The sequence below is a fragment of the Condylostylus longicornis genome, unplaced genomic scaffold, assembly GCF_029603195.1.
Source record: "Condylostylus longicornis isolate FDR11 unplaced genomic scaffold, ASM2960319v2 ptg000004l, whole genome shotgun sequence".
Taxonomy (NCBI): domain Eukaryota; kingdom Metazoa; phylum Arthropoda; class Insecta; order Diptera; family Dolichopodidae; genus Condylostylus; species Condylostylus longicornis.
In genome coordinates this window covers 10,946,467-10,962,151 of record NW_026577973.1, presented here as the reverse complement: position 1 = coordinate 10,962,151, position 15,685 = coordinate 10,946,467, and the positions used below count along the sequence as shown (strand labels likewise).

At 22.6% G+C, this 15,685-nt stretch overlaps 1 protein-coding gene across 1 annotated transcript; it reads right to left on the bottom strand.

The window, feature by feature from the left end:
- Positions 1 to 3,352: 3,352 nt before the first annotated feature.
- LOC129613145 (uncharacterized) lies at positions 3,353 to 12,648 on the bottom strand. The gene is made up of 3 exons (XM_055527101.1): positions 12,324 to 12,648; positions 3,637 to 3,789; positions 3,353 to 3,525 (listed from the first exon to the last, which is right to left on the bottom strand). Exons 1-3 carry the CDS (start codon positions 12,646 to 12,648, stop codon positions 3,353 to 3,355), a joined length of 651 nt encoding a protein of 216 aa, XP_055383076.1.
- Between the last annotated feature and the right edge of the window lie 3,037 nt (positions 12,649 to 15,685).

Genomic DNA, 15,685 nt, shown 5'->3' with positions numbered 1-15,685 from the left:
ATTATAATTACTATTGAAGTGATAACACTTTTCATTAATAAATTGAGTTTAATTTGGATTTATACAGGAAAATTATTTTATTATTAAGAAATTGATAAATGAATATTAATTAGCAAGAGATTCGTAAAATTTCATTCACAAAAAAGGATAATATATTTGTGTGTATTAATAAATTTCAACAATATAAAATTAAATAAATAGTGGCTAAAATGAGTATGAGAGGGTATACGGCGTAATTTATAATTTCTCATTCTGTATTCGAAGTATATCTGTAACGTTTGTGTACATAATCCGCATAGAATTATAATTGTATATAAGAACTGGTTAGCATTTCTATTTAAGATCTGTTTCGTTCCAGTCACCCTCATATTACTATTCGAATATACTAAAACTTCATAAAATGAGGAACAATGAAATATTTTTTTAAGTCGGCAATTTTTATTTTACTATTTTTACTTTTAAAATTGATTTTTATGTGTGTAAATCTCCAGTATTTTGTAATTAGGTACGATGTCTTGTTATTATTCTTATAAAATGTTGTAATATCTGGTACATATTAATCTACCATAAATGAATTTGATTTCATTAATTTTCTATAAATTGTACTTAGAAGAAAATTTTGAAATGAACTACTCTTAAAACAAAAGTTAGATCTTCATAAGGATTTCATGTTGAGATACAATTTTATATAGAACTGAGCTCAAATTTGTTGTTATGTTTTTGTGCTTCAGATGTTCTATAAATGGAAGTTGCTTAATTACTTTGAAGTAGTATGAATGGCATGTTATACTGTAAGGGTTTCTTTTATATAAACTTCTGGTCCAAAGATTATTTTCTATAATTGCTTATAATTACATTTATATATGTTGTTACGGGTATAAAGTAATTTATATATGATCAGAATTTTCAGATCGAATTAGAGTTTTCGAAAATTTGTTTCTTTGAAAATAATTTTATGTCACAGAAACAATTTGTTTTTGTTGTCCATCACGTATATTATTATAACAAGATTAACCTTTGTGTCAATGCCGTAGTTAATACCGAAAGACATTTACATATTTTTACAACGCTATACAAGCCGTAAAGTACAGCAAAATCTTCTAAATTTTTGATGCTATATATTTGACGGAATATGTTAAAGCATTCATTACTAAATTACTGTTCAAAGAATTTGTTAAAATACAGTCCAGATACAACTGTACTAAGCAATTCCTTTACGTTTTTCCAAAGCACTCTTTAATACAAGGATTTAGAAGTTGACTGTTTGCAATAATGTTTTACATTTAAAGTAAATTTGAATTTAATTAAAATATATTTAGTTCAATTGTTTACACTTTCAGTTACTTCCTAAAACTTTTTATTTTGTTTACCGATACAAAATCATTTTCAAGTATTCTGCATCATGTTTTTGCTTTCTCATCATGTATTTTTCATCAATTTTTCAAAATATTTTTACCAGGAATTGCCAACCGAAAACATAAAATACTTTCACGAATAAAATCTAGATTCTTATAATAATATATGTTTACATATATTTATATAAATATATATATACATATATTTATATGTATATATGTATATATGTATACATATTGTGTAGGTATATACAACTAAATTCGATTTAACCTTGGAAGAATTTGAATTTCTTAAATGCTCGCATTAGATTATCCAGGTTATGGTGACATATACATGGGTATATGTCAAGCCTTATGCTATGGTACATTATATTTGAAGAGGTATTTGTTTATTCAAGTCTAATTTGTGAAAGTGAGTAGAATAGATTTCGCAAAATTATCATTATTTTTTTCAAAATTTAAAAATTCAATTAATTTATTAATGAACTCCCTAAAGTCTGTTGTATTTGTTATGTCCAGGCATATATTCTTTTAACTTTGTTGCCAAATTAAGTTATCAGACCATTAGCAAGTAATTTTTTTCGCAATTTCTTATTTTACAAGCAATTGTAGTATACATAAATTGTTATACAATTGTTTGCGTTGACATACCAAATATTTAATATATCTATTGCATACATTCAGGATGAGCAAAATAAGATAGTTGAAAGAAACATTTTCATAATGGTTGAATTAGAAGCAAGTGAGTAAAGAAAAATAACTAAGAATTTAAATTTATAAAAAAATATGTAAAATATTGAAAAATTTTTTATTGTAGAACATTTAATTAGATTAAAAATAAATGTTAAAGCGTAAGTTCGATACAATTTCGAAATATAAAATATAAATTTTGCAATCTAATTGAATTTAATGTGCCTAAAATTCATAAAGCTTCAAATAACTGAAAATTTTAATTTTTATCTAATTTACTTAGACCTGATAACAATAATATTGTTGTAACATTGTAAAATTATGCGTATGAATTGGCTCTTGGGACTAAAATACAAATAATTGCAAAGTTCTTGTTAGTTCGGGAAAGCAAGTACATATTTTGATCGTTTAAGTTAATCACAATAATAATTCACAGTTTTCAAATATTATGAGTAAGAAGAGTGGCGTAAGCTACAAATAAAAAAAAAATTTTTTTTTGCTGAAATCGGTTATGTACACCTTCTAAAATCAGTTATATTAGTTTCCAGTTTCGAAATAGCATTTTTCCTATTTATTTTTCACAAAAGTACTTTTGCTTTTTTAAAAATTTTCTGATTTTTCAAAAGCAAAGTGGCATAACCAACATTGTGGCATACGCCACTCTCCTTTGAGCCCCTCGTATATTTTATGCCAAGTAGTCATATTTATTAGAGCATATTGTGTGCATTTAAATTCCACGGTAGCGACTCGGTAAATGGCGAGAATATTTTATTGTATCGCAATGGGCCCTGATTAATCTTAAAATCACAATAGAAGAAAATTTCAAATAAAACATTCTTTTTTTCAACATAGACACTTTATTTTATATTAGGAATTTAATTGTTGGATCAATAAATAAATAAATAAATTAAATAAATTATTTACAAAATTTATAATATAATAATTAAAAAAAAATTTTTGGTTTATGTTTTTTGTTTCATCTAGTGATTTGAAAATATACGGTGAACAGTTTAATAATAGTTATTACTATATATATATATAATTTCTACTTCATTCAGATTGCAAAATAAAGCTATTTATAATAATTTTTGATTTTATAAAAAAAAAATAAAAATAAATAATATATATTGAAAAAAAAATTATTATATATAAAATTTACAAGTATATTATGTACTTATACAAAAATTATTACTTTTATTATTGATCTAAACTTATTGTATAGGTATAAAATTTAAAAAAAAATGCTTTTCAATAATATAATTTATTAAAAATAGAAAAAAAAATAATTAAATAACATATAAAAATTCCTAATAAACTGGTTGAGCTCCAGCATAATGATTGTAAGCTAAATCTTGTGCTGCTGCTTGACCACTTCTATGCCAATCTGAGTGTACAATTTCAGCAGCTGGTGCACCAGCAATATAAGCTGTTGTTACATGATCTTGTTTTTTAGCTAAAAGGTCTTTGAAAAGTTGTGAACCTATAAAAGCATAGGGACTTAAGATGGTTTTGATGGAAATTTTTTTTTTCATATTTATTAAAAAACATTTTTTATTTATCAAATTATATAAAATGGTTCAAAATTTCTTACCTGATATAATCAACGCTAAGAAACCGATAGCTAAGGCTTTAAGTGATATGAATTTAACAAGTAATAACATTACTTTCATAACAAGTGCCATTTTCAATTTTAATGCCAATAATAAAGGAACCAACATTTTCTTAACTTTTTTTGAGCGTGAATCTATAATATAAATTATGAGACGGAAATAGTAATTTAGTAAATTGAAAATTTAAAGAAAAAAACACACAGAATATAAAGTAAAAAATTAAAATTCAATTGAAAATTTAAGCATTTCATAGATAATAGAGTCTGAAACTTTTAGAATAGATTAAAGAATCGCTGCATAAAATAAAAATGTCGAACTGTTGTTCTTATAAGTCTGAAATATTTACTTATTTAAAATATTTTTCAAAATGAGATGAAAAATTTCCGGAATTTCAAATAATAATATACGCTAAACGTAAACTAAATACACACATATAAATGATCAGAAATGTAAACACAAAACATAAAATATTGATAATGTATGGATAGAAAATTATGCAGATGCGTGGAGAGGAAAAAAGGCAAAAATCAAAACCAAATCGTAATTACAATGTTAATATACGACCTTTCATAACGGTGAAATTATTTTCTTCTCTTTTTCTTTTTATTTTTTTTTCTCAATATCCATGCATACATACAAACGTACATAATTTTATTTATATTCATTACTCGTTTGAGCATAAACACACACATTATTGTGCATAAAATTATTATACATACCAACATATTAAGTAGATATGAATTTTAAGATATAAAAAAATAAGAAGAACAAAAAATGATAAAAAAAAATGTTCAAAAGTAAAGTGAAATCTTGAAATGCGGGTAAACAATTCATATATATACATACATATTAATATACATATGTTTGAATATAGCCCGAAATAATGTGTAAGAAGAGTGCGAAATATTGTTGATTAAAACAGCAAAGGCTTATTATGTAGGTATGTTTGTTTAATATGAAAATATTGAAGTTGAAAATTTACTTCCAATCATTTGGAAAACAAAAAAAAGAGGAAAAGAAATGAGAAAATATAAAAAGAGAAAAGAAAACAAAAAACATTGCTTTGTTTATATTGCTTTTATTTTATTTTTGTTTTTTGTTTTTCTCTGTCTCTCTCTCATTTTTAACATTAACTGTTTTTCTTTCTACGCAAAATTAATCTCTCTTTCTTTATTATTCATTAAGATCATATAAAGAAAAATTATTTATCTACATTATAACATTGTACCTGTGTTTATGAGGATCTGACAAAGGTTACAAGAATTCAAGTAGATAAGAAATTGTATATATGTATATATACTTATGGACGTATAAGATGCATATACATGTATATGCCACAAAATTCGTATTATGTGAGTTTGTATATGTATACAAATAATATTTACGTTAATTGTACATAATAGCGAATGAAGAAAGAAGCATATAATACTCGTATCTCATTGACATATTATGGGGAAAAGTGACTTAACATGTGCTTATTCTTACATATAAATATGTGTGTGCAAGTATAAATAAAGATTTATGTAGATATGTATGAATATTTATGATATTTTATTTTGCTTTGAATTTCACGTTCTTGTTTAGTTAAGTTTTTACAACAAAGATTAAAAAGTATATATTATTAATGCGGTTAAAGACCTTTAACTAAGGTAAAGGTAAACATATTGTTATCATACACACACTTACACGAAAACATACAGTTTAATATGTAAATTTTGATAGCATGTAAATAAATCTGTGGTTACTCGTAATATTCACTCAATCTTGTTGAAGAACAACACAAAAAAATTTTATGTGTATGGACTTAGTCTGTAAATATACATATGTATTTGTAGACTGTTATAATATTGCATTCGTTAAAATTATTTTAAACCAACTTAAGCAATGTTTGTTCATTGCCAGCAGATTGCATACATACATAATACATACATATGATTGTTTCCACAAAATAAAGTATGTAAAATCGGTATAGATATTTTCTGCATTTGAATATTTTACCTAATTGCGCTGTTTAGGAACAACAGACAATAGGACAAATTTATGCATGCAAGAGAATAAATAAGCTAGTAATTTATATGGTATAGCTAATATATGTATGTATGAATGCATATACAAACATACATAATTACACGAAAAGAAAGAGTAATGAATGATAAATTCAGGTGTTTCAATTTGGAATTTTATTTGCACATAATCTTTTGGGAAATCATAAGAAAAACAATAAAGTGGGGAGAGAAAAATAAAAAAAAAAAACAAACAAAAAAATAAAATGTGAAAAACTTTCTCTTTTTTTTTCTTTTGATCCAAAATTTATTTGTTTTTACTTTTGTTAGCTTTTTCCCATTTATTTTTTTTTTTCTTATAAATTTTTGTGGTGATTCAAATGAAATTTTCTTGTGTTGTTGTTTAACTTTTTTCTTCTTTTTTTTTACATTTATTAATTTTGCTTTGAAAATCTTTAGGGTTTATGTGAGTAATCATGAATTTTTGCATCATTGTACCTTGTATATGATGTCGTTTCGCGTATATTATTCCAAATTAACTTTCATTTTAATTTTTTTATTTTTTTCTTTTATTTTTTTTTTTCAAAATTTAGCTAATATTATTTATAGTTGCAATCTTTGTTTTAAGTAAACATTTTTCTTACAAATTGAATCAAAAATATAAAATTCATTAAGAATTTTAATAAAATTTGGTAATTTTTGTATAAGAGTTTTGTTTTCGTAATGAAAAATAATATTTTACAAAATTAAATAAATTTCCTTATGAATATAACAGATAAATTATATTTTGAAATAATGGAAAAAAGTATATATGAAAAGGGATTTTCAACATGTTAAATGAACCACCATATGAATCATCATACTATTTTGGGATTTAATGAAAAATGTAATTAGAATTTTTGATAAAACGTAAATTATTGTTGAGAAAATTTATAAATTTCAATTAGTATAAATTAATAAAATACAATATTACCAGAATATTTTCAAGTTATTGTTAAATTATCACAAATTACTTAAGTAAATCATGATTAGATTCAGTAAATTTTTAGGATTTCTTTGAAACATTTAAGCAAAAAAAAATTTGAAAAAACCTTGATTAACAATAATTTTTTAAACATGACAAAAGCAAGATTATTTTTAAATTGTTTAATTTTGGTTTAGAGTAGAATTTTTATGTAGAGTTTGCTGAAAATTTTTCGCACCAAGAACAAGACCAAAATTCGGGAGAAATATGATCAAGGGAATTTATTTCAGAGGGTCTTTGGAATTTTTTTCACAAATTATTAATTTCTTTATAAAATTGCAAAATTGTTAGCTTTTTAAATAATTTCTTACATATCTTTTTGTATGATTTATTATAAATACCATCCGAAATTGGTTAAATTCAATTTATTGCTCAATTATCATAGTTACTATCGGACCTCTATAATACTAATGTAATAATTTTGTAGATTAGTTCGTGTTAGAGAAAATTTACTTTTTGCGATACGAATAAGAAAGAATTATTTCGTCAAAATGCAGCAAAATAATTTATGTTTAACAGAATTTCTGGATTTCATGGGAAATCACGTTAAAGGGATTTGACTGCTGCCATATTGAAATGCAAATAAATTTTATTTAAAATCACATTTTGTTGGAAATTCATAAAAATATTATTTTAATTTTGCAAATTAAACTAACGAAAAAATATATCATAAACTTTGAATAAAAGTGAAATTTTTTCAAGATTTACTAAAATTTTCTAAAAAAAAGTATTGAAAATTTTGCTATGAAAAATTAATTTTTTTTGGGTTTTTTAATTTCCTCTACATTTCCAGATATAAATTTCAATATTTCATTTATTTACTTTGGTACAAATTTTAGAACCTGAATAATCATATTCGAAAATTTAAATTCAATAGTATAAAGGTAATGAAAAATAAAAAATTAATTCTAAAGAAATAAAGTGAAAACAATAGCATTCCATTGAATTCCATTTCTATTGAACTGAATATTAATTAATTAACGTTTTTGTAAGGAAAAATAATATATTCCTAAAAATAAAATAAATTTTCCAATTCGCTTAATTATCGTAAATCATATTTCAATTATAATATCAATCAAATACAATACATTGTAAAACATTAAACTACATGGTATTTCGGGTGTCTCAATTATTTCCTCCAATTCACGCGTGTATGGTGAATATTATAATATAAATAGCGTTGTATATCAAAAAAATTGTCAGGAAAATATTAACGATCATTGATAATAATAAAGGATAAATAAAAAATTTAAAATGAAATTCATATTTTTCATATTATATAAAAAAAAAATTATTTTAATATTTTATCCAGAAAAATCGACCATATAATCGGAATTTCACTTTTGAACAGTGAAATTATATTTTTTCTTCTTAATAATTTCATATATTGAATAAAAGTGTTTGTAATGTATGAAATGATGCACTTTCTTTGGAATTCACTTTGTACACACTTTTGAATATTTTTTTTTATACAATTTTCTTTTTCAATAGCGGCATATTTCCGGTTAAATTATAAATGAAAATAAAAAGAAAATTTTGAAAAAACAAATAGAAATAAAAAAACACACACGACTTGTATGAATGTGTGTTGGAAATATGTGCTTGTGTATAATGCAAAAATGTTAACAGTGTCACTTAATTGCTAGGTAAATTTTTTTAAATACTGTTTGGCATTATTCTGTCAATACTCGTATTATGGGATTATAATTTTGTTAATGAGTAACGAAAAATATTAAAATATTGAAAATTTCACATCTTTACATTATAAAAACAAAATTTTAAGGGTAACATTTTGAATTTTATTTCGCAAATAATTTGATAATCAAATACTAAATTAAAATTATACCAAAAACTGAAGACTTTCATCTGTTTTATTTCGAGACACTCAAAGTGATATTGAAAGTTATAAAATAATTTCTCAACTCGCTAATAATCAAGTACAACTAGCGATATTAGTTGTATGTTAGTTAATTTTTAAAATATTTTACTAAAATTGGGGGTTTTTTAAATATTTTAGGCATTAGTGTCACTATAGTACTTTTAATATACCAAGACTTCTTCCAAATTTTTGTTAAAATCATTAATTTGTTTGTTGATTTGTTTGCAATATTTCCTTAATATATTATGGCAGCTGTTACTTTCGTCAATGTTATTCGTTATTATTACTAGCATAACACAAGATGCATGATATTTTATTAAATATTTTGCATATTGTGTCATGCTAAATGTTAAATATTTAAAATTGAAAATTAGTGAGCAATTTTAAATATTTTATTTTTACAAATAAATTTTCTTTTTTTATAAAATTCATCTTCAATTTTTGATTCTATTATTTCGTATACCGATTTCAAAAAATATGGAAAAAGAAAGGAAGCACAATAATTATTTCCAGTTTTAGCTTATTTTAATTGTTGTGTGTGTGCGTATAAGTAAAATATTTTATTAAGAAAATAATAAAGTTGTATACAATGGTATTAAAGAATGTGTGTCTTTACCTGTAGAGAGTGCGTACGTGCAATTTTTATTTTAATTTTTTTTCTTTATCGTTTCTATTTTGTTTCTTCTTCTTTTTAGGCCTAAATGTGAATAAACCTCTTTTAAAAAGCGTATAGGTTTGTCAAAGTTTATTGTTTCTTTTTTTTTTATTTTTATAATGATTCGCTTTTATTATACATATTCGTACATGTATATTATTATATATGTATATATAATAAATATAAGATTCGTTATATTTATTTGGATTTTCATGTTTTATGTTTTAGGTCCGGTTTGAAATTATTGGGGTCAAATATTTGATCATACACGAAACATCCGCAATATATGATATTTTTATTTTTGCCTTTTATTAAACATACTCGGTTATATATACGTATACATAAATATATAAATGTGTGCATTTTATTGAAATGTTATGAATTATAGATATTGTGTATGAAAATAGCACAACAAAATGTAATGTTTATATTAACGGTATTGAACATTTATTTGTGCATAATATATGCACATATGTACGCATATACATATTGTGTAAATGAATAATTAAAAATAATATTAAAAAGAAAGTTACCTATTGGTAATTTTAATATTTTTTATGCTATTTCGTTATTTTATTGCTAATATACTAATTTACATTTAGTATGTATTTATTATATTATATGTATATTTGTATGTATATAACTGAGATATGAATGATGATTTTTTAATGTAGTAAGTAAGTATGTGAATTTATTTTTCATTACATATAAAATATAATAACGGAATATTAACATACTAACAAATAAATATGCATAAAATACTTTAATAATTTTTTATATTTACATGAAAAGAATATTCAACACAATTAAAATTTTAATATTAAAATATTAATTTTTTATTAAATTATTAAAATTTTAATTAATTTAAAGTTATAAAGGAATTATTATTAATAAATCATAATAAAATATTTCTTTGAAATTGGGTAGTTTTTTCATTTTTAATAAGTTGGCCTTTAATTTTTTGGGAGAAATTAAATGTTAAATCGGGTATATATTACCCGCATTACATTCTTTTTGGTTTAAAATTAGAATTTACCTTAAATTTAATAGTTTCTTACAAACGAAAATGAAAATAGAATTTTCCAGAAATACCTTTAAAAATTTATTAAGGCTCAAATAATATACCCAAAAAGCTTTTGAATTTATTTTAAATTTAATATTTTTTTAATTTATATTAAATAAACAATAAAAAACAATTTCATATAGCATGCAATATTAATAATAAAAAATTCGTGCTATTCGATCAAATTAATAATTTAAAATAATTATGTAATCTTAATCATGATTTATTGAAATTAATAACCTACATTTTATTATTAATTACCATTTAGTAATATATTTATATGCATTTAATATCGTATTCGCTTAAATATTTATATAAAATATTCTGCATTAAGGTACAAGCCAATGTAGATTTTAATAAGATGAATTGAAATAGTAAATGCATTATGTTATGATAAATTGTTCATTATGGTTATTGCTAATATTCTAATGAAATATAATGATTCGGTTTTTTTAATTCTTATTAAATAATATGGGACTTTTGTCGAAAATTATTATTTTAATAATACTTCTACTTACTTAGAATAAGTTTTTATTCTACTTAGTTAATTGGTAACATATTATCAATAAGTATTTTATTTTGAAGATTGTTAATATGTCTTTAAGTTCTATATGGAAAACTTTAAGTTAAGTTTTGGATTCAAAAACGTTACGCGCACAAGGACAAATATGAGATTAAAATGAAAATTCACCCGGATCAAAGAAACTTCATTTAATTTGGTTTACACCCAAGATTCTATAATTAATGTATAGAAAATATCCTAGTACATAATTATGACGGTACTTTTATTTTAAAGGAGTTTGCCCAATAAAGAGACATAAAATATTTTTCATTAGTGAAAAAAGAAAGTTTTCTCTTAAAAAATTTTTTTATATAATTCTTACATGGTTTATAGAAGTCAAAAACTTTTACTTGTCGAACAACACATTTTTAATTCTTTTCATTCCAAAAATTTGCAATGATATTTTCCTTAAAGTTTTAAAAATTATTAATTTTTTTTTTCATAATTCTTTTAGAAAGTTTCTGTTGTTTTTGCATTCTGGTAATGAATTTTCTTGAAATTTAATTTTCTTAAAAATTATTCTCTTTTACTCCTAGAATATTTTTAAGGTTTGCTTACATTAATTTTTAACAAAATAAATTTCTTTGAGTAGAAATTTAATAAAAAATAAATTGCATACTAGGTGTTCATTAAAAATTAATTATTTCTATATGAACCTAGAAATTATAACTATAAAGGAAATTTTTTCTTTCTAAAATATTTTTTTATAAAGTAGAATAATATTAGAAAAGTTTTATTCTTTCAGTATTTTGGAAAAATGTAATCTATTCTTTCTAATATTGAAAAAAAATTTAAATAAAATGTAAACCATTGGGTTTCTACTTTTTTCTTGATACACATGCGGGTAAAATATTTTGTATTTTGTAGGAAAATGTATGGAAACAATCTACCTGTTCTCAGCATGAGATATCTACTTTAAGGTAGATGCAAAACATCAATTCAATATGAATCCAAAGAAATTTTTTTTTAAACTTAATTGCATACTTTTAGGATAAGACATATCTTTAATTGCATACATTTAGGATATCAGCCTGAAATTCAGCCACAAAACAATTTTATAAAATCAAGTGAAATAAATTTTGTGAAAATTTTTATGTATTTTTGCTGGTAGCTAATTAAAATTTTAAATATTAAATTTGAGTTTTAGCTCTATAATCATTTTAAAATTCAAAATTACTTTTTTAATTCTATAATCTTGTTTCATAATTTAAAGAATTTTATAATTGGATAAAATTTAATCTTAAAATATTAAAGCACGAGTTATAAGAGTAATAAAAATAATTATTTCATGAAATCGAGGATATGCAATTAAAAGTAAATTTGATTATTGTACTTGGTTTATTTTAAAATTTTTATATAACGGTAAGCAGATCAAATATTTTGTTTACCATTATATTTAATGGTTTTTTTTTAGTCCTTAATTTTTTCATTTATTCCAACCATTTAATATATTGTATGTATATTTGATGTTAAAAAATTTACCTTGAATTGAACGTCCAGTTGATGAACTATCAACAGAATTTTCATCGGCAGCATCAAATGAGAAATTTAATTCATGTGTTTGTAGATAACGTTCAGTACGATCAAATAATGATTCAGATTTTGTTTGATGATTATGAACTGAACCAAATGAACGACCATTTTCAATACGATCAACAGTTAATCCACCAAATAATGGTAATGATTTTTCATTATCAATTTCATTAATGAAATTTGTGATATCCTTTTCTATATCAATATCCTTTGATGAAGCTTTAACACTGGCAATTAAGCACAATGTGAATACGAAACCGATTTTTGTGTACATTTTTAATTTGTTTTTGTTTTTAAATAATTAATAATTTATTTTAAATATATTATTTAATTTTTAAAGTACTTTATAATTATTTAATAATTAATTATAGTACTATAAATTATTTATAACACTAGAACACAAATTGTTTGTACACACTGGAAGTACAAATGAATAATTGCGATTAAACAAATAATTGTTAATGCTATTTATTAGATTTTTTTTTATTGGTTCCGATATACAAATTGTATTAAAATACCATTTTGTTTTTTTTTTTTTTTTATTATCTACATATAGATTTTAAATATATTTAAAATTGAATTAAAGGTGATCATTTAAAATGAATGGTAGGGGTCGGTTAATTTCTTCCCAAAACCTAAATTATAAACAAAAATTTCATAAATATATATATATATGTAAAGCAAAACTAAGTGTAATGAAATTAAAACAAAACGTATGGAAATTTTTGTATTTATGTAGCTGTACGCACAAGACCCAAGACCAAATATAATGAAAATATTTTGGAAAATAAAAAGAAAAACAAAAGAAAATATTAAAATATGTATATCAAACGGTTTTGCCCTAATCGATCGACAAAAAGACATAAATAATTATTTTTCAAAACTTATACAAAATCTATACAGTCATATGTTTCTTCAAATATAAAAGAAAATACAAGAAAAATAAGAAAAAATTTAAACAAATTTAAACAAAAATTACAATGTGTCCATAATCAATTTGTATTCTTAATGATGTTTCATAAATGTCACTTTTACGTGACATTTTTTTTTAAAATTACTTAGGCTTCACCAGAAAATCTAAAATAAAATTTTAAAACCAACAACAACAAAGGGAAAAAAAATTAAAATATAAGAAAATTTCTTTTCATTACTCTGTTTTTTTTTCTTCTCTTTAATTTTTGTCTTTCTTTCTTTTAATTAATCCAAAAACCTGCATACCATTTAGAAAATGTAATATCGCCCCATCCATAATGTATGGTGAACCGCAATTATTGTTCCGAAATACCATAAATAAAAACATTTATAAATATTTTATAGTTATACAAAAAAAAAAAACAAAACAAAAACGAAACATTTGCAGTATAAAATTTACTTAAATTTCATTTCTAGGTTTAAGAATATTTGGGTTGCGGTACTGTATACTTTATTAGGAACTTGTACGTGTATACAGATATCGTAAATATACGTACATACTTATTGGGTGTGATAGAGAGTTACCATGTCACCATATTTAATTTAATTTTGAAAAAATACAAAGTGATTCGTATTTATGTGCACTACTGTATATTGGCGTTCATGAATAAGTAAAACTTTTGTATGAAGTCAGTTCCATAGTTGATGTTCACAGCTCAAAATCTTTGTTCGTTTAAAGTTTGCTGAAATTAAAACTGCCATATGATATTTTCCGGGTCATTAATATTTGAAAATGTTAAGGAGACTTGGTAGTTAAATAAAATATTTGCTTTAATCGAATAAATGCAAAATTTTGATGTGTTTAAGTAACTGAAGTAAATAAATTCGTATATAAAAAACATTTGCAATACTTTATTTTTCTCAATAACTTCTAAACCATGACAGCCAGAAAGATAAATTGTATACCAAATTGATGTTAGATTAACAGGGTTACTAGTTGTGCTAACACTAGAGATAGCTGTAATGTTACGTTACATAAAAATTTAACGTATTTTAGAAACATATGATTTCAAAATCTGAAAATAATATTATCTTTTCAGACATTCATGAGAAAGCCCTTAATTTTAAGGTTTCTAAATCATATTTAGGAACTAAGTTGTAATTAAAATTGCAAGAAGAAAAAAAATATTCGAGATTGTTGCGTATTGTCGCTATACAAAAGTTTCACTAACTCATGAGGGTCTACATATACAATAGTGCACTGAGGTATGAGACATCTTGTAATATTTTTAATGTCTTAGAAGTATATTTCGAGTTCATATACAAATTTAAATGTGAACTTCATGTATATATAATGTTATTCACATACAAATATAAAATTTATGTATATAAGTGCGTCTCTATATGAATACAGATTTATAGGTATGCGGACATTTATATTAAATTTGGTTTTTTTTTTTTGTAATTGAAAATGTCACCCACTTTTAATTTCGTTTTCATTTTCATTTTCAACATAAATAGCAGAAACGAGAAATATTTTTTTTTTTATTAAATTTAAATTCGATTAACAGCTTTCTGTTATCGTTCAAGCAATTGCTTAATGATAAAATTATAATTTTTATATGTCCGTATGTATATATGTAAAATATTTGGATGACATTAAAAATCAAAGATCAGTTATAAACTTCCGTTTTATTTCATGTAAGTGTCTATACAAAATTAAAAAGTATTAAACTAGTTCATGTGTGTATATTGGTGTTTCTGGTATTTTTTTGATAATGTCAATGTAAAAACCATTATTAACTAGATTTTATTTTTGAAATTGACAAAGGTATGTCACAGTATATATGTAGATGGTAATAAATTTAATATGCAAAAGTTGTTATTTAAAAAAATTTTCAATTTATTTTTTATTAATAGTTTCCTATATTGTACTATATTTGAATTAAATAGTGTCTACATATTAAAATTTGGATTTCCATTACTCATTTTTTGAAATTTCTTATTTCAATTTTAATTATATTAAATATATTTCATTAGGTATTAAAAAAAATTAGGATATCTGTTAATGATTCGCAAAAAAATTTATTAAATATTTTTTATAATAAAATTTTAACTAAATTTATTCCGATCTAATAATACTATTAATTAGTATTAGAAAATTCATTTAAATCAAAGACTTCGGTAGATCTTTTCTTATAATATTATATTTTATCGTTAGTCTATGGGTGCGAGTTTTTTAATATTTCGTAAAAAGTAGTAATTCAAGGTTTTTATTTACGATTTTTGGTCAACTATTCAAATGTTTGTTACTATGTAAGCCTGCAAATATCTTTTACTGTATAAAAGTCAGATGAATATTTCTTCTATTTGTACTTGCACTGGATTATTTTCAGCTG